Source organism: Vicia villosa, unplaced genomic scaffold, assembly GCF_029867415.1.
Source record: "Vicia villosa cultivar HV-30 ecotype Madison, WI unplaced genomic scaffold, Vvil1.0 ctg.005558F_1_1, whole genome shotgun sequence".
Lineage (NCBI taxonomy): Eukaryota > Viridiplantae > Streptophyta > Magnoliopsida > Fabales > Fabaceae > Vicia > Vicia villosa.
In genome coordinates, this window is record NW_026706644.1 from 15,619 (window position 1) to 38,910 (window position 23,292).

At 35.0% G+C, this 23,292-nt stretch overlaps 3 protein-coding genes across 3 annotated transcripts; 1 reads left to right on the plus strand and 2 right to left on the minus strand.

Moving 5' to 3' along the window:
* Positions 1-9,115: 9,115 nt before the first annotated feature.
* On the minus strand, positions 9,116-10,077 carry LOC131642655 (uncharacterized). The gene is made up of 2 exons (XM_058912876.1): positions 9,774-10,077; positions 9,116-9,693 (listed from the first exon to the last, which is right to left on the minus strand). Exons 1-2 carry the CDS (start codon positions 10,075-10,077, stop codon positions 9,116-9,118), a joined length of 882 nt encoding a protein of 293 aa, XP_058768859.1.
* A 5,744-nt stretch (positions 10,078-15,821) lies between these two features.
* On the minus strand, positions 15,822-17,767 carry LOC131642656 (uncharacterized). The gene is made up of 8 exons (XM_058912877.1): positions 17,699-17,767; positions 17,282-17,549; positions 17,101-17,191; positions 16,950-17,017; positions 16,721-16,811; positions 16,221-16,379; positions 15,996-16,116; positions 15,822-15,914 (listed from the first exon to the last, which is right to left on the minus strand). The coding sequence occupies exons 1-8, from the start codon at positions 17,765-17,767 to the stop codon at positions 15,822-15,824; spliced, it is 960 nt and encodes a 319-aa protein (XP_058768860.1).
* A 2,309-nt stretch (positions 17,768-20,076) lies between these two features.
* On the plus strand, positions 20,077-21,261 carry LOC131642657 (uncharacterized). The gene is made up of 2 exons (XM_058912878.1): positions 20,077-20,259; positions 20,371-21,261. Exons 1-2 carry the CDS (start codon positions 20,077-20,079, stop codon positions 21,259-21,261), a joined length of 1,074 nt encoding a protein of 357 aa, XP_058768861.1.
* Positions 21,262-23,292: the final 2,031 nt, after the last annotated feature.

Sequence of the window (23,292 nt, forward strand, 5' to 3'; positions counted from 1 at the left end):
ATGATGCATGCCATACAAGTCAATGCAACTCAATAACAATTACAAAGTTTGAGATCCACACTGGTCGTAAACAACATGCATTGACAACAACATGATAATCCTGCACCGAACTATTATTCAACAACCACCAACAATCAACAACAAAAACATAATTATGCTCATATAGCAAAAAGTACTCAACAATAGCAACTCATAACCACATTATTAAAACATTTTCACCTATTCATCATCAATAAAAAATTTCACAAAATCAATTAAATTACATTTTAATCATCAATTACAGCAAAACAGTCCTAAACAATAGCTAACAGTAGCCAAACAACCAACAAAACTCGAGAAATCACCAATTGCAACTTTTGTATAAACAACACCCATATAAACAACTAAGGCATCTATAACAACCAATGCATTATCAAATAATTCAATGTTAATACATCACGAATAACCTCTCAAGGATACACCATGAGATAGTTGTACGTGTTAGCTTTCCAACGCTTTGAATCGCACATTAAACGAAGTTACAAAACCCTAGTTACGACATTTTTAAGCAACAATGTGTTGTTAGTTTTACTGACTGAGAATCTTGCTCACTTGGCGAGGTTTCGAACCCAGAACACCCTTTTTCCTTGAATAGCTTGTCAGGCGATCCTCTAAAGAAAATGCTCGAACCTGCATAACTTAGAATGAGATTTTTCACCATTGGAGGTAGGGGTGGCAAAATATATGGTGGCCCGCCGGGCCAGCCCGCGCAACCGCCAAAACATGGCGGGTTAGGTTAGGATTTTGGGCCTGCCGTCCACCAAAGTCCGCCCCGCCAAAACCCACCGTCCGCCTAAGCTCGTTCCTCCAAAGCCCGCCGCCCGCTAAAGCCCTCACCACCTATTTGTTAAGCTCGCGTATCCTTAAGCCCGCCCTTTTTTATTTAATTCTAGTAATTCAAATTTTGATGATTTTATTATTATACATTTATTTGTAAATATATGTAATATTTTTTTAGGTAAAAATTATTTAAAAGATGCTTTATAAAAATTATTGTAAAAAATAAATGAAAAATTCAATTGAAAGATAAAAAAAGACTATTAATCTATTAAAAAATGAAAGAAAAACTAATAAAGAAATAGGCGGGCAAGCCCGCCGCTCGCCAACCCACCACCTTGGCGGGGCGGGCATGATTTTATGTCCATTTTACTAGGCGGGCTTTCCCTTCCCGCTCACTTTTTGGCGGGCTTAAGGCGGGGCGGGCGGCCCGTTTTGCCACCCCTAATTGGAGGCCTTCCAGACCTCTGATTTATATTATGTAAAAAACCTCGGTCTCAAATTTCAACATGCAACAATTATCCAATAATTAAAACAGCAAATTAACACATTTACATTTTATCTATTAATCTCTCAAAATCAAGTTTGCCCCCAAAACCTACAAAACCCTTAACCATGATGGATAGCATATCAACAACCAAAAGCTGAATGATCACACATATAGGCACACGAAATTCATCATCATTGACAGCATATAACATCAAAACCTAATAAACTTTCAAATTTAAGAAAAATTCCAAATGTCCTATTAGAGTTTAAAGACTCCTCATTCAAACCCTCATGCATATATTTGTTATTGAATCAATTATCCCCCTTAGCTGGGTAAAGACTCTCCCTTAACCTCTAGTCTTCTCTTGAACTATTCTCCTTTCTAGCCTTTTTCTCTGTTTTTATGTACTTTGAAAAATTCTCTCTAATCTCTAAATGTCCTTCTTATAATAATAAAATACCTCTAAATTGGATTTCCCCCTTCTACCCTCACTTATTCACAAAATTCCAACATCACCTCTCCTCTTCTATTTTCTATTTTATATTTATTCTACTCTAATTATTTTAATTTTAATAATAAAATAATAAAATATAGTAATAATATGCTAGTCCTCGTATTAGTTATTTAATTACTAAAAATACTATTATTTTAATTATTCTAAATAATTCTCGCGACTATTTTATTCTCTACACACTATAAGTTTAAGAGTGTGTCTAAGAGGGGGGTGAATTAGGACTTTGAAAAATTATCTAATTTTAGTGATGAATGATATTATTTTTCTGGTTTATGGTGAGATTATGAAAGCAATAGAGGACACAAGGATGTATACTGTTTCCCCTCACAATTCGAGAGTACTTTAGCCCCCTTTCAGCATGAAAGAGATTTTACTATAGTTTGTGACAAGAACAATCCTCTTGGAACAAGAACAATTCTATTGGATTTTCACTAAGTACACTAAGAGAACAATCCTCTCTTAATGACTCAATTGTTTCCAACAATCCTAGACAACAAGATTTCAACCACAAAGAACAATCCTCTTGGATTTACTAACTTGATTATGAGAATAATCCTTTCACTAATCAAAAACCCTTGCTTCCAACAATCTTGGATAGCAAGTCAATAATAAGCAAAATCAGGAAATTTATTTGAGTAAGATAAAATTGATGAACATGTATCAATCAATGAGATTTATCTTCTCTTTCAAGCAAAAACAATTTACAAAGATATAAATGCTCAAGTGTTTATGAATAAATGAGAAACTTTTCTGAATTGTTATGTAACAATGTGCAGAATATTCTCAATGAAAGTTCAAGCATGCAAAACACTTGTATGAAAATTTGTGAGAAAATGATGGTAAATTATTATGAAAGAGGTGAAATGTAATTTGATATTTCATGTATTTATATGAGCATAACACCTTTATGAATCATGGTGAATTCATAAAAAAAATATCACTAACAAATGTCATGTTAAAATGAAAAGGATTCATGAAAAGGTGTTAAAAAGTTGTTTTTTTTTTCAAATCTGTACAGGATTTTTTAAGTCGGTTCAAACGGTTACATGATTTAACAAGTTCGCAACATTTTTTAAAATTCAAATATAAAGATACTATTTTAGAATGTTGCAAATTGTGGCGGTTTTTGTGCTGTTACAGCTGCTAAAAACGCCACAATTTACCAAAAAAAAAAAAACATGTTTGAAAAAATTAAAATATTTAAAGAATTGTCTAAATATTTGAACCAACCTTATGCAATATCTATTAATTTATCCAAGTAAATAGATTATATTTGAAAGTGATTTTAACATGGTTCAAACATGAAAAATAATATATTTGAAAGTGATTTAAAATGGTTCAAACATGAGAAATAAATTTTACAATACATGATAAAAAAAGCATTTTATGCATTTGAGTCAAATATTTTTATGCATGATAATTTGAGAACTTTAACAAAAATGACTTATGCATGCAAGTGAATTATGGAAAATATTGAGCACTAATTTATCAATATGAATTGCATGCTTATACGTCAATAAATCAAGATCAATGCTAGTCTTCAAAATATAATTCTTGAATTCTTTGATGCTAGCTTTTACACATGATGAATCTTGAGTACTTGATTTGATTAAATGCACTTGAGGCTTTTTCCATACTTTTGCCATGATCATTTAATTGTTACTTTGTCTTCATCAAAACAAAATAGATGGAGAGTCTTGACTTCACACACCCCATAATTACTCACTACACCCCACATAGCATAAAACAATTATTGACTTATTTTCAATAGAACATGTTAAGTCATATAACCGTACAATATAATATAAATACATAATTAAACGAAAGCAGGGTGTTACACTTTAAGCATGTTATTGGTGTACATTTCACAGTGGTTGCTTTTATAGACCGTGATGAAATGTACTTTAATTTTAATATAAACTAGTGCGATACCCGTGCATGCGCACGGGTACCTGTTGGTGTCGTGTCATTTTGGTCAATTAATAATTTTTTGTCTACTTAAAAGTTTTGTAAATAGTTGTGAGTGTACGATAAATAATTTTTTTTATATATTTTAATTATGCAAACCAATTAACCTTCAAGTTTTTTTTAATTGTATATGTTTTTAGGACAATATGTAAAGTATGTATTAATATGTGTAATATTAGAAGTAAAAGAAATTCTATATAATATTTAATGTTTAATCCTGGTAATAATAATTTATTGTGTAAAATATTTAATTGTGTAACAAAAATGTAAATATGTTGTATTTAATAAAATGGAATGCATAAGGTACTACATGATGAAGGGTTCATACATCACAAATATATCACATGTGTTATAATAATTAAATAATATATTTAATGAATCCCAACAGTTATAGAAAGTTTTTGGAAACATAATAGGATACCAAGAGTCAGTAGTGGTACACTGCATTTTGTCTCTTTTGTTTCCAGACTTTAGAAGTACTTCCGAAATAGAAGGTTCCTAGGTTGTTTGTCATTTTGGAACCGTTTTGCTTACTACTTCGCAGAACACAACAATGGCGAGGTCCGGCCGGAAAGTGGAAGATGAAAGGTACTTCTATGGTGTTTTTTTCATCTTTAACAGTGACACTGTATCTTTCTTCTTGCATGGGTGTTTTTCGTCCACGATTTTGTTTTTTCTGTTAGTTTTAGAAAGAAGTCTGTAGTATTGTAGATATGGAGTTCATATGGGTGTTGTAATTTATAATTGGTAGTAGAATATGGTAGTTGTTCATGCATTATTTTTGTTTGGTACCCATTTGTGTGGTTTTGTTGATCGTGTAGAATTACTCATTATCCAATTGATTGAACCACATTGCTAATAATGTTTGGTATGCATGCAGTTGCTCATCTAAGAAGGTTGTCAGTATGTATGATTCAAAGGTAAAAGAACTATATGCTGACTACCTTTATTCTGAGGAAGAGCATGAGGAGAAGACTGGGAAGAGGTCTAAGCCGATCTCCTTTAAAGACTTTTGCTATATGGTGGAACCTGTTTGTGTTTATAATAATAAGGATGGGGGTGATGACATCGGAATGGATAATGAAGGAGAAGCTGTTGTTGTTCTTGAGAAATCAGACGTGCAAACATCCGTACCCGGTGATTTCAAATGGTAAAACATTTTAAATTAGTCAGTATGTTCTAAGTTTATAAAGTCTGTAATATTTTGATATATTATAGTTGCGTGCAAGAATTGTTTTGAATTTAAGGTCTTTCTATTTTCTGGATTTTTGTATGTTTTGATATTGTTTTTATGTTATTGTGATTGTTTTTCATATGCAGTTCTTAGAAGTTGATGGCGGGCAGGGAAGTGGTGTGACTGTTGCCGGAGAGGGTTTAAAGGCAAAATGTATGAAGGCTAAATTTGTGTAAGTATTCTGTTTTTAGGGCATTTATTTTGTTTATTCGAAAGACAGCCGTTAATGTTTTTGATGATACACCAGATATGCTAGCTCGGATGATGAATATGAAGGTCTGTTTGAAAAATATAGTGTAAATCAGAGGCAAGTTGTCAAATTATTGAAGGATCCTTCTGTCAATGACCGGAGCTCTGATTCGGATGGGGATGACTCAGGGGATGAAGGATACGATGTGTACTACAGTTGGAAGCACGAGGTTAAAGATGGACAGAGCATGCAGACTAATGTGCAGGTAATTCTTTAGTACTGTGAGTTTATATGTGTTAGGATATAAAAGATATGGACAATGATTTTACATTTTATATGTTTTGGTTGCAGTATTTTCCTTCCTGCGTTACAAAACACTATCAAAGAGGCATTGAGCTTATAGACGAAGATACTCAGAAGAGCTATTATGTGGAGATTGGCTTGCCAAGGCGAAACGAAAAGTTGTTTAAGAGGGAAAAATTTATGGCCGGAGGATGGCACGAGTATGTGAAGAACAGGTATGTCCGAAATGGATATATCATGTGGTTCACCATAGAGACTCCTCCGAGACGTCTATATGTTACATTGATCAAGGCCTAGGGTGGTTTGGATTTGGATGTGTAATATTGAATCTGTTTTGTTTTTTTGTAATATGTATGGCTTGAACAGTCTGGTTGGTTTTAGAGAAGAACTATTTGTTGTTAAGTTTTGGTGTGATGCAAGGGAAGTTTATGTTTTTTTTGATGTTCCTGTGAACCATTTTATAACAATTGTGAATGCAGTTTTCTTTGTATTAAATTATAAGATACATGTGTGATCCTTATGGAAGTCTTTTTGTTTTGAATGAATTATATTATTGACTCAAGTTCCCATAGATTATTGTTCTTGAGCAATATATAAAGAAGTTCCAATAATAATATTACATTTATATGGTGATTTTTACATTGACCTAAAACTGGGAAAGATAATTTGTTAGTTTGGGCTGTTCTTTTTATTAAGTCTCAAATAGTAGAATTATTTCTATGTTCTAAAGATTATGTGGTTTTTTGTGAACTATAGTATTTGTTTAGTGGTATATGATTTAATGTATTTATTTTAAATTGAAGTTTAGTGTTTATATTGTTGGAGTTATTTATTGGGTGTGTTTATTAGTTTTAACACAATGTTAAATGTTTTGAATTAAGTTTCTATTGAAAAGAATGACGAAATTAAGAATTTCGGTGGTTGTAATAGATGAATGGTCAGGTGTGAGTAGTAATGGGCTTTTAGTGTCATTACTGTTGAACAGAGGAATATATTACTTCATATGACGTAGGAAACGTTTTGTTGGTTTGGATACGTTACATTGTTTCATTTTTTAATATAAGGTTTATGCCCTCAAAGGTTTTACGACTACTTTTTCAGAAGTTTGGTGGAGGTATGACCGAAATGGGTGACAACAGTTCAATGATTTCTGGTGGAAGGTGATTTTTTGTGCGTAAATTTGTTTTGTAATGTTCACGGGATGATCAGCAAATGTTGATACACGATTGTTTATTTCTATTTGCATGTTCATTTGATGATTCACGTTTTTGTTAGAAATTATATACTGATTATTAATAGTCTTTGTTTAGCAGGAATGCAGCAAAGATGGAATTTGAAGACACATGGGATAGGCTGAAAAATGAAGTTTTCATAAAGAGGGTGTTGGAGGAGAGGAGGATTCAAAAAGAATGGAAGAGAAGTTGGGAAATGTTGAACATTGGGAGTGAGGTTAACGGGACGCCTGGCAGTGGCCGTAGAAGAAGTGCTCGTTTATGGGGGAAAATAACTGGGAAAGATGTTGTCGTTGAAAGATCCACTGAGGGGCAACGTGATAACAGTTTGGCAAGTGGAGATGTGGCTGGCAGGAGGTCTTCTCCAGTTATGAATGAAAAAGAAAAGAGGAGCATGAAGGTGGAATCCATCGATACCAAGGAAGAGGATGGACACAAATACTATTCCTGGTGTAAGGTTATTGATTCTGTCAAAGTAGCTTTTGAAAATGTGCTACTAAGTATATTAAGTTAGTTATGGTTGGGTTAAGTTTTGTCGAACATTCTGGTTTTTGAATTTCCTCTACTTCTATTTAAGTTGTATGGTTAAAGATGATAGATTATATGGCATTGTTGCAGCAATTTCCTCAAGAAGTCGTCCGCAACTGCTTGGACAAGCGCTATACGCGCGTCTTGTTTCGTGATTCTGACTTCAAAAGGGTATTTAAGTGTAAGCTTCATTATTCCAAGAGAGACTATTGCGTTGAGAGATGTCTTTGGAAGGGTTGGTGCGAATTTGTGAAGGAAGGATGCATTCAGGATGGTGACCGGCTGAGATTCGTAATCCGCGACAAACATTGAACATCAGTGGAACCTGGGACACAAATGGTAGTTGTGGCAGTGGTCAACCGATCCAGGTGTGGATGATTGTGGTTAAATTAAAGGCAAAGATGGTAGTGGAAATATGAGTGTGTCATGTAATGAGAGTTTTAGTAATAAGTGTATGGCAATAGTTATGTATTAGCTGTGGTGTTGTGTTTGTTTTTTGTTGTTAGAAGGTTGATGTAATTTTAACATGGTTCTTTATGTTTCATGTTAGTTGTTGGATAAGTTTTTTAATATGTTTAATGTAATATTATTTTTATTGTGTGGTTATTATATTAATAGATGTGTTTTATAAGATATTTTATATTGAATGTTTATAACTGAAATTAAATGTGAATGTTACAATATTGATACCATATATGTTTGTCATTGTGTTTGGTTCTATAAACAGACATAAAACCTGATTGAAACAGAAATAGTTTCCAGTGCTTTGAGTTTCATACAAACACAAGTTGAGTTGTTGGTTTCTACTAAATGGATAAAACAGGAATTCTCATTCATTCCAGACAGATTGATTGTTTTTTAATTGGCAAAGTATGTTCACAGGCATGTACAACAGTTTCTTGAGTAAAGAGTTAAGCATTAGTGTTATGTTGTCGTATATGCTAAAATTATCTCCACTCATAAATTAACTATTGTAAATTTGAAGATGTATCCTGAAATTGATCCAGAATTCACACTGAATTACGATGACGAATTAAACAAAGGTTGGACAGTGCTCAACAACCAAGGTGTCCACCATGAGTTGATCTTTAATAAAGTTGGCGATCATCCGATGATAATAAGTGGGTGGTGCTTGTTGGAAGCATATTATGCTTTTCCTGCGGGCGTTATTGTGGAATTTGGTTATTATGGGGACAATAATTTTGGAATAAACTGGTTTAAAGAGGTGGCAGATTGGGTGGATTTACCGTACTTTCACAGCCAATACACATTTGATGACAACATTCATTCGTTTGTTGTTACAGTTTCTCAGTCTTCATTAAATGAAGGAAAATTAGTTTAGTAATTGCTGGTCATACTTTTCAGTTTTTTTGGTTAAGGTTTAATTAAGTAATAGTGTGAATTAACAGTTTGTATTTGTATTGCAGAAGTTGGGGTTAAATACTGCAAGAATCTTGGGAAGTTGTGGGTTTGAAGCTCCTGTTTTGTGTGGGGACAACGGTATGTCCACAACAATGAAACTGTCAAACATTCATGATCCTTTCAATACGGAGTTAGGTCCTGGGTGGGATATATTTTGTAGATGTCATACAATCGATGCCGGTGAATGTATTGTATTTCGAGTTGATGTCAGATGTCGTTGTGCAATATGTTACGTTTATAGGTTTCCAGGTTAGTATATTGCAGTAACTGGAAGATGTCACTATAATTGCTTTTGATGTTTTTTAGTATTTATCTATAAGTAAACCTTAAAAGTGAATGAAATTTAAGAAACAGTATAATAAAAGCAACCTGATGTGCAACAATGTGAATGTATTCAAATATGGTACAAAGAGAGGAATTATATATTGTTGAAGATCTCCTTGTAAACTACATTTGTAGTTGTTGTTTTAACTTTTGCATGTTGATCATGTATTAATATTTTGATTCCTTGTTTTGTTGTCACTCTTGATAGTGCAACATATATTTGTCCATGTGTAAAAACATCCCTTGGTAGGTATAGACCAACAGTATCCAAAGACTGTCCTTGGGATTTGTTAATTGTCATGGCATATGACACTATAATGGGGAACTGTCTTCTGTTGAGCTTGAATGGCCATGGTGATTGTGAAGGTGACATATCCATTCGTGGGATGTAAACCTGATTGCCACAGTTCTTTCCAGCTATTATTGAAGCTTCAATAACATGTGTCCCCAATTTTGTTACTATCAACCTTGTTCCATTACATAGTCCTTCTAACTGATCAATATTCCTCATGAGCATAATTGGTGTTCCAACCTTTAACTTTAAATGATGGGTAGGCAAACCAGTTGTACGAAGCGAACTGAGAAATTCTGGAGTTAGGATATTTACCACCGTGTCGTCATTGATTTCGGACTTATCAATAGAATTGGAGCTGTAGTAATCCCGCATGTCTCCTGTATGAAGAATATAATGAGTTAAGTGAAATAAATATGAAGAGTTGATTTTTGTAAAGGTTGGTGAGAAAGATGTAGACCTAGGATTAAGTCAAGGATATGATTGTTTATTTCGTCCACAATTTCTAATGTTGAAGCCAGAATTGCTCGACCCTTAAGGTATTGGATCGAATGATAATTGTGAATAAATTCAGGATATGTAGCATCAACAATGGCGACGATTGGGTCTTCAAATTGTGTTATCAACAAGTCAGGTGGAATTTCAAAATCTGCCACACCGTCATTGGGCTCAGATACCTTTTCTTCGCCAATTCTTAACAACCATTCCGAAAACTGTTGAATTTCATTTTTATCATTTTGTGTCGGACCGGATTGCAGGCGCATGTTTTTGGTTAATGTTAACACTTGAACAGAATTCCATATGTAAGACACATTTATGGCAGAATGTACAATATCTGAACGGCTTCCTCGAGGGACAACAGGTAAAATCTATCTGAAATCACCTCCAAAAACAACAACTTTTCCACCAAACATCTCCTTTGAGTTACTGTATGTAGACATTACATCTCTGAGCGTTCTATCAAGTGCTTCAAAAGTATGCTTGTGTGCCATTGGAGCCTCATCCCAAATAATTAGTTTAGTTTTTCTAAGAAGGTCTCCCACATCATCATTATACTCAATTTTGCAAGTAGAATTATCTAGTGTTGGCACTGGTATCTTAAATTCTGAATGTGCAGTTCGACCTCCTGGAAACAATAATGACGCTATACCACTGGTTGCGACTATTAGACATATATCATGTTTGGACCTCAATGTTGCCGCCAGTGTTCTCCACATGTATGTCTTACCGGTCCCACCGTAACCATGTAGGAAGAAGACTGCACTATTTTGTGAGTCGACTGCTCCCATAATTTTTTGATACATAGCTCTTTGTTCATCTGGGTCAAGGTGATCAGTAAGGTCTTTCACAAAAGGGTGATTCTTCAATAGCATAACTACCGATATATTTATTACGAATCTCTAAACAATAAAGCAAACAAACAGTAGTATTATAAAAAATAGTTAATAATATTATCAATGGTTTACCTGTAAGTCCACCAAAGAGATTTGTGAATTCTGTCTTTGTTTTTGCAATGTCATAATTGCGTTCATCATATATCAGTCTATTACCTAATTGTTGCATAACATATCCATCTGGATAACGGATTGGTTTGAAATCTTTTTGTGTCCTTTTATTTTCTTGAAGCAGCTTTTCTATTTCAATCAGCGTCAAATTTTGCAATTCGGCTTCTGTGAGAACCAATTATGTTTTTCAACATTATAAATAAGAAACTTAGGAATTGGATAATAGGAGAGATCAATTTGGTTGTAATTATATATATATAGATACATAATATAACTGCAACAATAATTTAGGATATATTGTTTAAATTTACACTCTTAAAAACCTGTATTTAAAGCCAATTGCCTTTGAGCATGTAGGACACCATCAGATAACAGCTCCCATGATTCCCTCCAAACGTGTACTGGGCAATTAACAGCGCCTGACAATAGCATCACCACAAATAGTTTTCGGACAAAATGTCCAGAGCCCCATTGACTGGCCTCTTTGAGAGCACCAATATATTCTTTGTCATCTTCCAGAAATCCCATGGCGAAGCATGCATCTCTAAATGTTTCATATTGGGTGTTACCAACCTTGCGAATTTCTTCATAACTTGTTGGTCCCTTGACTACCGTCAACATCATCCGCAGGTAAAAAAGTTCACCTGTTGTTGGTGGAACCCATATCAATCTCCCAATGGTGAATCCCTTTTTGCGGGGCCTCCACTCCCTTTCTCTTTTGTGGTCAAAAAATTTAGATACAAATTGACCATAAGTGAGTGATTGTGCCTCAGGATACTTTGAGTTTGCAGATAGCCAACCAGTAAACATGGAATCAGTAACACTTGCATTCTCCAAAACATTTTCCATGTGATCGTGATCAGTGTAGTAAACATCCTTTTCGCCTACCAGGTGATAAAACATACGCTCAACTGCTGGTCTTCTACCATGAATGTGAAAGGAGTAAATTCTCCAGCATGCTTCACATGGTGAGATATATCTGCAATCTAAGTATTGTTTTATTTCATCAACCGGTTCGTTGTCGTTGGTTGACACCAAAGCTGTTATTCTATCATAGCCTTTGCTAGTGTATTTGAAAAGATATTTGATCGAAGTGCTCTGGTTACACCATTCCATGTTTATATGTGCGTTATATTTTAGGAGAAATCTTTTGTTATAAGGTACCACATGACGGTTGTCCAATGTGATACCATTTTTTTAAATAATGTGTGTTTTTGATCTTCTCCTATAGAGGGGATAACCTTCTGCATCAACAATAGTTTCCTCATTAAACTTCTTTGGAAAGTATTTAGAGCATTTACCATTTTTCATACAGGTTGATGTCGTGAGTGCCACTCCACATGGCCCGTGCATCATGTTAGATTTAACCAAGGCATACAACCTCGGATGAAGAGCAGGGTCTGGTATTTCAGCACAGAAGATGTTGTCAATGTCCGATGGTGTTGGGTATTTGCTCTGAGGATGTAAGAAAATCAAAATATGTGCGTGTGGCAATCCCCTCTTCTGAAATTCAATAGTGTACATAACTATAAATGTACCACTTAGTTAATATGTAATTTCAATTTAAGAAGATGTTAATTACTTAAAAAACATAAAAAAACATACTTACATGCCAAAACTTTCCCTAGAACATGCTTTTTTGTTATATCTACAATGAGTTCGTCAAATTTGATTTTGAAGACTTTAGTAATAATATCAGGTCGATCGTGTGGTTGTAACCCAGTTTCGGACAAGGCACAAATAATTTCTGGCCATGTAGGATTGCAAGTAAATGTAATGAATAGGTATGGAAAACCCAATCTACTTGAAATTGCCATTCCATCAAAATACAGTTGATCCATATATCTTTTTCCCCCAACAAAAGATGACGGCAAGACAACTCGCTTTCCCCGGTTTTGTCTGCTATCATCGGTATTGCATTCATTTGTCAACCTGTTATATTTTCCCACTCTTAATTTTGATTAATTATTTCGCAACCAGTTTAGCCTTTCAGATTCCATCATACAATAACCATCAACCAAGAACTGTTGAAACAGACGGCATGAGTGTAGCAAAGTTTTTGCCTCCTCGCTATGGTCTTGTAACCTGTATGAAAGCCAGTCCTTGATGCTCTGACGATTTTGTCTAGTAACCTCAGTTTCGTGGCGATATCTATTCAATATATTTTTCCTATAACCATCTTCACCATATGCAAATATGAGAGGGTATTGATATGCCAAATATGCTGGATGAAATTCATCAATACGTTGCAAACCACCATTGCGTGCTTGAATAATAATGTCCCTATTACAAGCAGAATCAATGTCTCCCACAATTAGTGCAGCAACTTCCGAAACCGTTGGTCTGTTATACACGCGTCCATCCTCAGGTCTACCACATATAACCCTCAATTTTAAGTCTAAGAATGCATTATTGTCCAGGACATCCCTCGCCATCCTAAAAACTTTAGCAAGAATATTGAACTCATCTAACATGATCTTCAACTTCTGAACAGTGTTCTTGTCAATTTCAGTATTGTCTCTGTCCATTTTATGCGACGTTAAAAATAAATATATGTAACAATCACGAAGAATGAACTATTTGTGGAATATTATAAATACCTGAAACACTTCATTCTATTAGTAACATCATTATCTGTGTCATAAATATATAGCTGAGCATATTGGGGACGGTCTCCAGTTTCTGGTAGTAGAGTACCTATTCGATGACAGGTTTGACCGTGTATTCTCAAAGTTGGTGTTCCTCCAGTCTTTGAGTATGTGGTGTCAAATTTCATTCCAGGAGAAGTAAACGAAAACATTGAGTTGTATGTTCTAATATTATTTCGATAATTTTTGCTCTCGGGAGATGTTTTATTAAACAGCAGATGTCTCAACAGTGGCAGTGGCTCTTCAAGTAAAGGTACAACAATTTTACCACCGCGACAACAGCGATGGAATATTGGAACATGGCCCTTTTTGGTTTTACTGGCACGTTCTTGAAGCCACATGTGTGCATGACAATATGTACATTCCCATATTTGATCTCCTATATCAGAATATTCTGCAGATTTATAAATTAATATAATGTCATTTCTGATCAAAACATTTGATATGTTGTTGAAATGTTTATTCTTTGTAACATTACCTTGTAAATTTGAATCTGCTAAGGGTGCTTGTTCAATATCATCCTCAGAGTCCGAAGTATTGGATGAACTGCAATCATCCTCGGAGTTAGACAGTGGTACTTGGGAATATTGTGTTTCAGGTTGTATGACAGAAATCTTCCTATTCTCCAATATAAGCCTTCTTCTCTTGCGAGCATCAATTGAATGAGCTCTATCTTGCACACTTGGAATAGAAACTGGGGAGACTGTACTTGGGGATGGGGCACTGTTGGGATGACCACATGATGTTTTCTTATTTTGCAATATCAGCCTTCTTTTCTTCCTTGCATCACTTACATCAGTTTTATCTACCAAGTTTTGAGAATGATCTGATTCAGTGCATTGCGCATCTCTCTTCTCCTTCATTCTAAGTCTTCTACTTTGTCTAGCAATAGAAGAGTTAGTATGACTGGTTTGTTCATTAGTTTCTATCATATTTCCTAAAGATAGCTACGATGTCAGTAAGTAGTCCTAAGAAGAATATGAGTGGACCAATTATATAGATCAATTCCAATTATAATATAAAAATGTATGGATTCAAATTACTGGAGTGAAAACAGCCGTTATGAAACAAACAGATATAATATTAATGGGGTATGTTGTAAAGTTGATTGGGATGAGGCAATAAGTGAAGCATTATCTGCTATATACTTTCTACAATGCAAATGGAAGGTCTTGTCATTATAATTTCCAAACGTTATGTACAATCCTTTATATAACCTATTATAACAGTCCGTATTAATGATAACATGAATGGACATTAACATATTTCTAACTCTCATGTGTACCTTTATTTAAATCAGTGGCTGATCCTATTCAATTCAATTACCACATGTGCTCAGATAAATGTCAACAAATTTAAGAGAATACATCCACTGTCATATGCGCAGACATATTAATTATTATTTATAACATTCAACGGAGCATTTTGTCTGTGCATTTTAGCTGTGTTGATTTCTCAGCAAAATTGCAAGTTCCTTTTCATGTTAGTAAGTTTCTAATAATGGTGTATGTGTCTTTTACCTGTGTTGTTGTCGCCAATATTGCAAATTGTTGTTCTTATTATTTTTGACAATATTTTTTTACAATAGCATGTAATGCTAGTTTGTATATTGGACATGAGTAAAAAACAAAGTATATCATAGCAGTAGACTGAATGATTAAGAAAAAGCAGAAAAGTCTTATATTAAGTGAACAGAAATAAAATTACATAGTTGTTACCAAACCAAAAGGAATAGACTTACAAGTCTTATTTGTTTATGCGGCAATCCAAACAAAAACCAAATAAAGTGGAAAGGAATTAAAACATGTCCACACCATAAAACAAAAACACACCAAAACATACATAAAATTATGCAGGAACAACTAATCTATCTTCTCTAGTTTTATAATTTTCTTGAGCTTGTTTGATGAAAGTTCTCCATCACAAGTGGCATCCGAGGTTGTTGACTCGCTTGATGCGCCTGGAAACTGTCTTTTGCCAATAGTAGTAAGTGGATCTGTGTTGTGCGTCGAAGTCACATCAAGATCCTGTTACATAAGTGAACAAACATCACACAATATTAAGGTTGATCAGTATATTCAAAGTGGAGTACATTTCACTACAGTAAATTTCCTTACGACGACAAAATGAGGTTCGGAAAGAACAGTGGTCGTTGCTTCAACACCGGGTTGTTTCATCTACAAATCATTCGAAAGATATTACAAAATCATAATATGCGCGAAGACAGTTTAAAATGAATTAACTTGCATAAGATATGCAATGATTAAATTCAAATACTTCATCAGTGTCAAACTGATCAGCAAGCTCTTTCACAAAAGAGTCATTCTTCAATAGCATAACGACCGAGGCATTCTTTCACCGTGGTTGCCACTTGATTTTGAAAGCCATCTTGCGATCCAACATCCGATCCAAGGCAAGTGGGAATTCCAATGGATCATGAATGCCAGCCTGTAGGAGAATGCAAGCCAATGATAAGTTAAGCCTGGCATAATTGTCTATGTTTTTTGGACACTATGTAAACGGAAATACCTTAATCATTGTATGACGCAGCTGTGAAGCAGACAATCCCAAAAGAAGCTCACACTCTCTGTCCCAAAATAGAAAGTTACAGCTATTCCCGACATGAGTAACTTCAATCTCAATCTTATACCTACATTGGCAGTATACATAGAGCACACAAACAGGTCAGTTTCAGTATCTTGATGATCACACATATAAATGAAATAACATAAATCATGCGACAAGTATGTCAACCTAAAAATCTCTGCCTCAGTGAAATGTCCAGCCTCACACTCAAACGGAGGTTTTTTCACCACGCGCAATACATGAGCAAGCATGACAACCACGATAATACCAGCCATACGGAGAGGCCACCAGCATTTTAGTTTCTCCAACAGTCGCACAAAATGTAATCTGCAATTATGGAACCAAAGGATAATACGATACATAGTCAAATGCAACGGAAAAATGGCAATATATACTAAATCACAATAAATTGCCAACAACTTGCAAACATACAGTTCTAAGTTTTATGATATCCCCAATAGGCATTATAACAGCCTTTGAAAGCAATTTCTGAACAGGAGTCAACCGTTGATTTTCGGAGTTCTGTGCTGAAAGCTAGGAATTGGAACCCTCCTGCCCAGACAAGGTAATCATGGACTCCTTCGGAATGCTGTCAAAGGAAGACAGTAATGTAACCATCACATCGCATAAAAATGGAAACCACACAAGAGCATATCAAGGGAGCATACCTTTCTATAGATTCTTTCATCGGCAACAAATCGGTATTCAGACCAAGCACAGTGACATTAAACGTGTTTGACACGGACAGTGGAAACTTTCCTATACAAATAGAATGTTACATAACTTTCTATATCAAAATATGAGGATATCTTACACCAAACTTGCTCAATTACTAACCCTGTTCCTTGACTTTAGCATATTAGAGCATGATAAACATAGGCCCAGAATCTTCTCCACGCTCCTGTTTGAACTTCATGAATTGTTCAGCATAGGATTCCCAAAGCGTGCAATTGATAGTATTCTCACTGAAGAAATAATACAAACCATGTCATCTACATAGTCACATAAGATATGTTTGATAAATTACACAAAATATATAAATACAAACCCGCCGTCCCGCAACATCATGTTAATCTGCTGCTTCCGGGCACCTGATGTGGTCTGAGAATACCCAATACTTTCCACCATACCAATGACGTCTTAAAACACATACATCACAAAAAAACTTAACATGAAACAACACATAAAAAACAAATGCAGTAAAACAGAATAGAGGTACAATATTTTACCTATTAGCACATCCTTGTTAAAGTTACCGTTTATTATATCAGTAAATTTAGTAAACACCAGCGGTTTTGGCGGTATTTCCGTCTTGTTATCATCCGTAACCGTTGTGCTGGAGGTAAACTTCAACATAAACTTATGAGACGAAGGTCTAAAAGCCGCAACATTAGGCTGAACCTTAAAATTGGAAACAGTGTAACTATGATCCAAGGCCATTTTTTCAGAAAATAGAGATACATGCGGTGCAGGAACAGCAACATGTATGTCACCACCCTGAAAAAATAAATAATATTAGACAGACAACAAACCAAAAACAATATAGGAAAAACCAACCAAAGAAATCACTTCATTACCGATACGTCAACAAAAATCATCTCAAAATGCTCCCTCTTGTTCGAAACAACTATCTATTTGTGGTGCACTCGAACATAAACTTTCCAAAGTTCTTTGCTATCATTGATGTCACAGATTTTCGCCAATGGTCTCGCCATATTGTACAATGGTATGATACTACAGAAAAGTGGAAGCAACAAATACTATAAATAACACAATCATAAGGTAGAATGTAGGAGTTAAAAACTCTTCATTACACTCTTCATTACATAACCGATGCAGAAGCTGAATGGAAAGAAGAATATAAAGTCCTCATTAAGTTCTTTATGTAACACATAATTATGCAGCATAGAAGATGCATGGACAGAACTACCTTAATGCCAATTATGTAACACATCCATAGTGGAAGATGGAAGAACATACCTTCATAAATCAACAGTCCACATGGCGCATCAATAAGCAACAGTTCCTACTCTCAGAATAAGCCACTTGGCAGCATGAGAGGAACTCTTCAAAAAGATAGAGTTTTCTTATATTATAGATAAAAAAATATACAAGATAAAGCTATTTTATATCAAAAAATGAAAATTTATGGTGCTGCAATTCTAAATATGTCATTCCCTAACCTCTCATCAAAGTTGTGAAGTTGGACCGTACTAAAAAGTGTTTTAATAAATAACGAAAAAATAAAAATACCTAAAGATAAGTTATTACTTCAGTTGAACAAATGATCGAAGTAAGAAGAACTTATTAAATTTATATTTTGTAGCAGTGTCTTCTATAGATGAGTTTAGTATCCTCAAATATTTTGAATTTAACAAACACAACCCTAATGCCCCCTTCATAAAGGAAGTTATTTGGAACCACAATGACCATCTAGATCATCAAATGCACCATTGATGGAGCTTCTACTTCAACTATGGCAACTTGCGAGGGCTATTTATAGAGAACAATGTTCATTGGAGAGTTTTGCTAAACTGGTTTGCATCAACTATTTCTTCTTTGCAAAGTTTGGGCCTCTCGAGGCAATTGAATTGGCGAAAATTATACCCTGTAGCCCAACAATTATCCCTATACCCCAACAATTTTAAAAATATTCCAATTTTGTCCTTTTCTATTTTTTATTTTTACTTTTAATTTTTTATTTTTTTACTTTTACTGTTTGTACGGTTAATGGCGAAAGTTTGGAAGTGATACGCAAGCTAACCGGATAACCCTGGATGCAGAGTTCTGGTCAGTAACATATTAAACCGGATAACACAACTGCATGAGTTCCGGTTTTAACTTTACCAACCGGATAACCCGTTGTGGTGATTTCTGGTTTATTACATTACCAACCGGATAACCCCTCTGTGGGTTTTCCGGTCAAGTTTTTTTTTTTTAATTTTTTTTACAAATTATTTATTAAGTTTATTTAGTTTTAATTGCCAGGTGTGGATCCTCCTTTGATGAAATGCGACGTAAATCAGACATGCGTGGATACAACAGATGCTTTTGTAACTGGTCAAAAATTTGCTACAAGAGAAGAGGCGATAAGTTGGATTAGGGAGGTTGGAATCAGGAATAAAGTGACAGTTATAATAACTCGTTCAGATACCAAAACAGGCAAGAGAGGAAGAAGTGACAAATTAATATTTGGTTGTGATAAAGGTGGAAAATACAAAAAAAAAAAATAGATAGTGAAACCCAAAGTGCTAGTAAGAGGTGTGGTTATCCTTTCAAAATTAGGTCAACACCGTAGATAGATGGTTCTGGATGGAAGATCGATGTAAAATGCGGAGTACACAACCATGGCTTACCTGATAGATTTGAAGGTCATGATTTCGTAAGTCGACTAAATACAGATGATAAGCAACATATTGTTGATTTGACAAAATGCCATGTTCCACCAAGACACATCTTATTGTCATTGCTAGAGCGTGACCTGGAGAATGTCACTTGGATCACGCAAATATACAAACATAAGAGTAAGATTCAAAAAGACATAAGGGGTCCCAGAACATAAATGCAACAATTGCTCAAGTTGGTTGAAGAATCAGGTGATGTTTACTAGAGCAGGAAAAAGGATGAGTTAGAAGTTGCGAGAGATATTTTCTGGGCTCATCCAGAATCAGTGAAGCTGTTGAATATGTTTCCTATTGTATTGATTATGGACTGCACATACAAGACAAACAAGTACATGCAACCGTTGTTTGAAATAGTTGGTATGACATCAACTAAAATAATATTTACTGTTGCATTTGCCTATATGGAATCTGAACAAACAGAGACTTTTTGTTGGGTATTGGATAAGTTAAAACAGTTGTTTATTAAGCAGGATTTTTGTCCACAAGTAATTTTAACTGATAGAGATCTTTCTTTAATGTAAGCCATTGAAACAATATTTCCAAAGACAACTAATTTGCTTTGCCGATTTCACATCATCAAAAATGTGAAATCAAAGTGTAAGGATTATATTGTGGATAATATGCGAGAAACTATGAAGAAAATGTTGTATGACCTTATAAGGGCTAGTGATGAGATGGAGTACCATCAAAGATTGAAACAACTTGAGGATGCATGTGTTGACTCCAAAGATTTTATTGATTATGTGATTGACACATGGTTGACACCGCATAGACATCGATTTGTCGAAGCATGGATCAATCAAGTGTTACATTTGGGCAACACCATAACTAATAGGTATGTTTATGTGATTTTATTGACATTGTTTCTTTATCTTAATATTACAGATAATTAGTTGTTTTGTTTTATTTAAAAGGTGGAGTCTGCGCATTGGAAACTTAAGCAAATGTTAGAGAATAGCTTAGGTGATTTATGCAAATGTTGGGAGGCTATGAATGACAATATCAAGATACAAGTGGGAAACATTAGAGCTTCATTTCAGAAGAGTTTTTATGAAGTCGAGCATTCACACACTAGTCCTTTTTATGCAAATTTGCGTGGTTCAGTATCAAGAGCTGCATTGAGGAAGATTGCTGAAGAGTGGATGAGGATTGACATGGTAGGTACAAATACTCAAAAGTGCGGATGTGCTCATAGAAAAGTACATGGGTTACCATGTGCTTGTGAGTTAGGGAGATATACATTGAGTGGTGATGCGATGCCAATTGAGGTTATTCATATTCATTGGAGAAAACTAAGTATGGAAGGTAATCAATATGTAGATGCAGATGATGGATCAGAAATAGACATGACCAATGCAATCGATGAAATTTGGAAAAGGTGGAGGTCACTAAATGTTGTTGGAAAAAGAGCATTAAAAACCAGAGTGTGTGAGATTGCTTATCCGACTACAACAAAGATGTGTCCACCGCCTGAAAAAATTAAAAGCAAAGAAGGGGTGAAGAAGAAAGTGAGGAGACATGTGGGATATGATGTTTATCGTGATCCTTCGGGATATGAGTATGTTAATCAAGCACACTCGAGTTCTCAAAAATCTTCAAAGAGGTTATGTTCTCAATTATCCCAAACATCAAAAAATAAAGAATCTGATAAATACATTGTACAATTTCCAGATTACATCAGACCATTTATTGATGACATTGTTGATGTAAGAGATGATGGAAATTGTGGGTTTAGAGCCATTGCATCTTTGCATGGTTATGGCACAGATGGATGGTCAATGGTTCGTCAGGATTTGGAGAAATAAATTATAGGTCCTATAAGCAAGTTGTATGAGGAATTATTTGGTAAATGCCTTTCAGAAGTGAGATCATTGTTGGTGATAGAAACTCTAGGACAACAGCCACCAAATAAATGGATGACGTTACCTGATATGGGCTATGTAATAGTTAATCGGTATAACGTTTGAGTTACTTTCCTATGACGAGTGCACATTCACCTAATGCATCTATTTACTGCATTGGATTTGTAAATGGAAACTATTGGGTTCAGGTAACTAGTAACACAACTTTCTATACAAGTAATTAGTAACACAACTTTGGAAACCATTGAATTTCTTATGATATTTATTTTATATACAGGTAAACATGAATGAAGGATTTCCCTTGCCACCTGTCACAACTAATTGGAAGAAATATCGCACAAAAATGCGACTTCTTGGATGGTAGGATTTGTCGGGCGACTACAACATTGACAACATCTTACGCCTATACTGCCAAAATATGTTAGATTATGAGATATTGGATTATGAGATATACTATTTTGACGAGATATGTCGGACTATGAGATATACTATTTTGACGAGATATGTCGGACTATGAGATATACTATTTTATTAGAGGTATACTATTTTGTTGACAATTAATTTTAAGCGTCAAAATACTAAATATAAAATGTGTCTCATAATATAGCAGTAATCTCATAATAATACAGAAGTCTCAAAGTAAAACATAAGAATGAACATAAAACATAACATCAATCAGACTCATTATCATAAGTAATTGGTCCTTCTCTAGGTAATGGTTCGCCCTGTGCAACTTTGAGTGCCCGAAATATCTCAACAAACTTTTCATCATCATGATGTGCCTGAAGACGCTGGAAGTAACGATGAAGCTCATGAAAAATTTAAGATAACCTCGGGTCTGACGATCCTTCTTCATAGTCAGGAACTGGTACCTCCCTCGATTGATCAACTTGTGGTGCTATCAAACGAGGATGTGACACCATATAATACCACGCCAAATAATCATCGTCTATCTCATATGGCATGGTGGCAAACACGGCTGGGGTACCATCAGGGGCTCGGATCACCCGCAACACAGTCTGCACATATGTAGCCCACTCAACATCCACATCAAGTGTGTCGACATTAGGAGGAGCAATCGGTATGTACTGTCTGTATCCAAACTGACGCATGCATCTGTCAGGTAAATATAGAACTACAGTATCATACCACTTCAAACCACCCCTGTACAAACAGATATCATCAAACAAACGGTGTTGCCTATGATCCTCAAAAGGCCGCCAAATGATATCGCGAGGTGTCAACTGATCTAACACAGCTCGAATGGCATCAACTTTTTATGTCCCCTGCCTATATTCCCATCTCACCGCCCTAGCCATTGGACTACCGACTGCGTAAATCCCATAAGTACCTCTCTTTCCAACAATTGGAAAGTACTCATGAATCCAACACAGTAACAAAACATTGATATCATAAATTAAATTAAATCATAATCAAGTATGGATCAATCCTAATTTAAATAATTAAGTAACATTATAATTATGTATAACTAAAACATAACTAAAATTTTGTACCTGAAGAAGACTGGCATAACCACCAAGCTGCTTGCATGAATAGAATGAAGCATCTCCAAAATATTTGTATAGATTGACCAGTGCAGCTGCCCCCCAACAGTATCTACCGCATCTATCCAAGTCTGTCAACAGTGGTAAATATTTTGCCTCGACAAGAGTAAAAGTCTTGTCGGCAAGAATAGTACAATCTAACAACAACATCATGTAGGCTCTGGCAGCACCGGTAAAGTTATCAGCAGCTCTTTGTTGCTCAAATACTTGCTTCAACCAATCTAACTTATAATAAGAACCCCTTACGGAAGAAGCCTCCTCAGATGTATCACTCAATGAAACACCAAACAACTCAACAGCAAGATGTATAGCATCATAATCAATGACAACATAATCGGGGTCAACCAACTCACTCCGAATAGGTAAATGAAGAAGACACGAAACATCATCTAGCGTAATGGTCATCTCG

Excerpts from the sequence above, each read along its gene's own strand:
- LOC131642655 (XM_058912876.1), bottom strand. The coding sequence starts at position 10,077 with ATGCGCCTGCAATCCGGTCCGACACAAAATGATAAAAATGAAATTCAA. Across the intron at positions 9,694-9,773 it reads TATCCTTGACTTAATCCTAG|GAGACATGCGGGATTACTAC; the intron begins GTCTACATCTTT and ends TTCTTCATACAG.
- LOC131642656 (XM_058912877.1), bottom strand. The coding sequence starts at position 17,767 with ATGGCGAGACCATTGGCGAAAATCTGTGACATCAATGATAGCAAAGAA. Across the intron at positions 16,117-16,220 it reads ACTGAGGCAGAGATTTTTAG|GTATAAGATTGAGATTGAAG; the intron begins GTTGACATACTT and ends CTGCCAATGTAG. Across the intron at positions 15,915-15,995 it reads TGCGTCATACAATGATTAAG|GCTGGCATTCATGATCCATT; the intron begins GTATTTCCGTTT and ends ATTCTCCTACAG.
- LOC131642657 (XM_058912878.1), top strand. The coding sequence starts at position 20,077 with ATGCGAGAAACTATGAAGAAAATGTTGTATGACCTTATAAGGGCTAGT. Across the intron at positions 20,260-20,370 it reads TCGAAGCATGGATCAATCAA|GTGGAGTCTGCGCATTGGAA; the intron begins GTGTTACATTTG and ends TTTATTTAAAAG.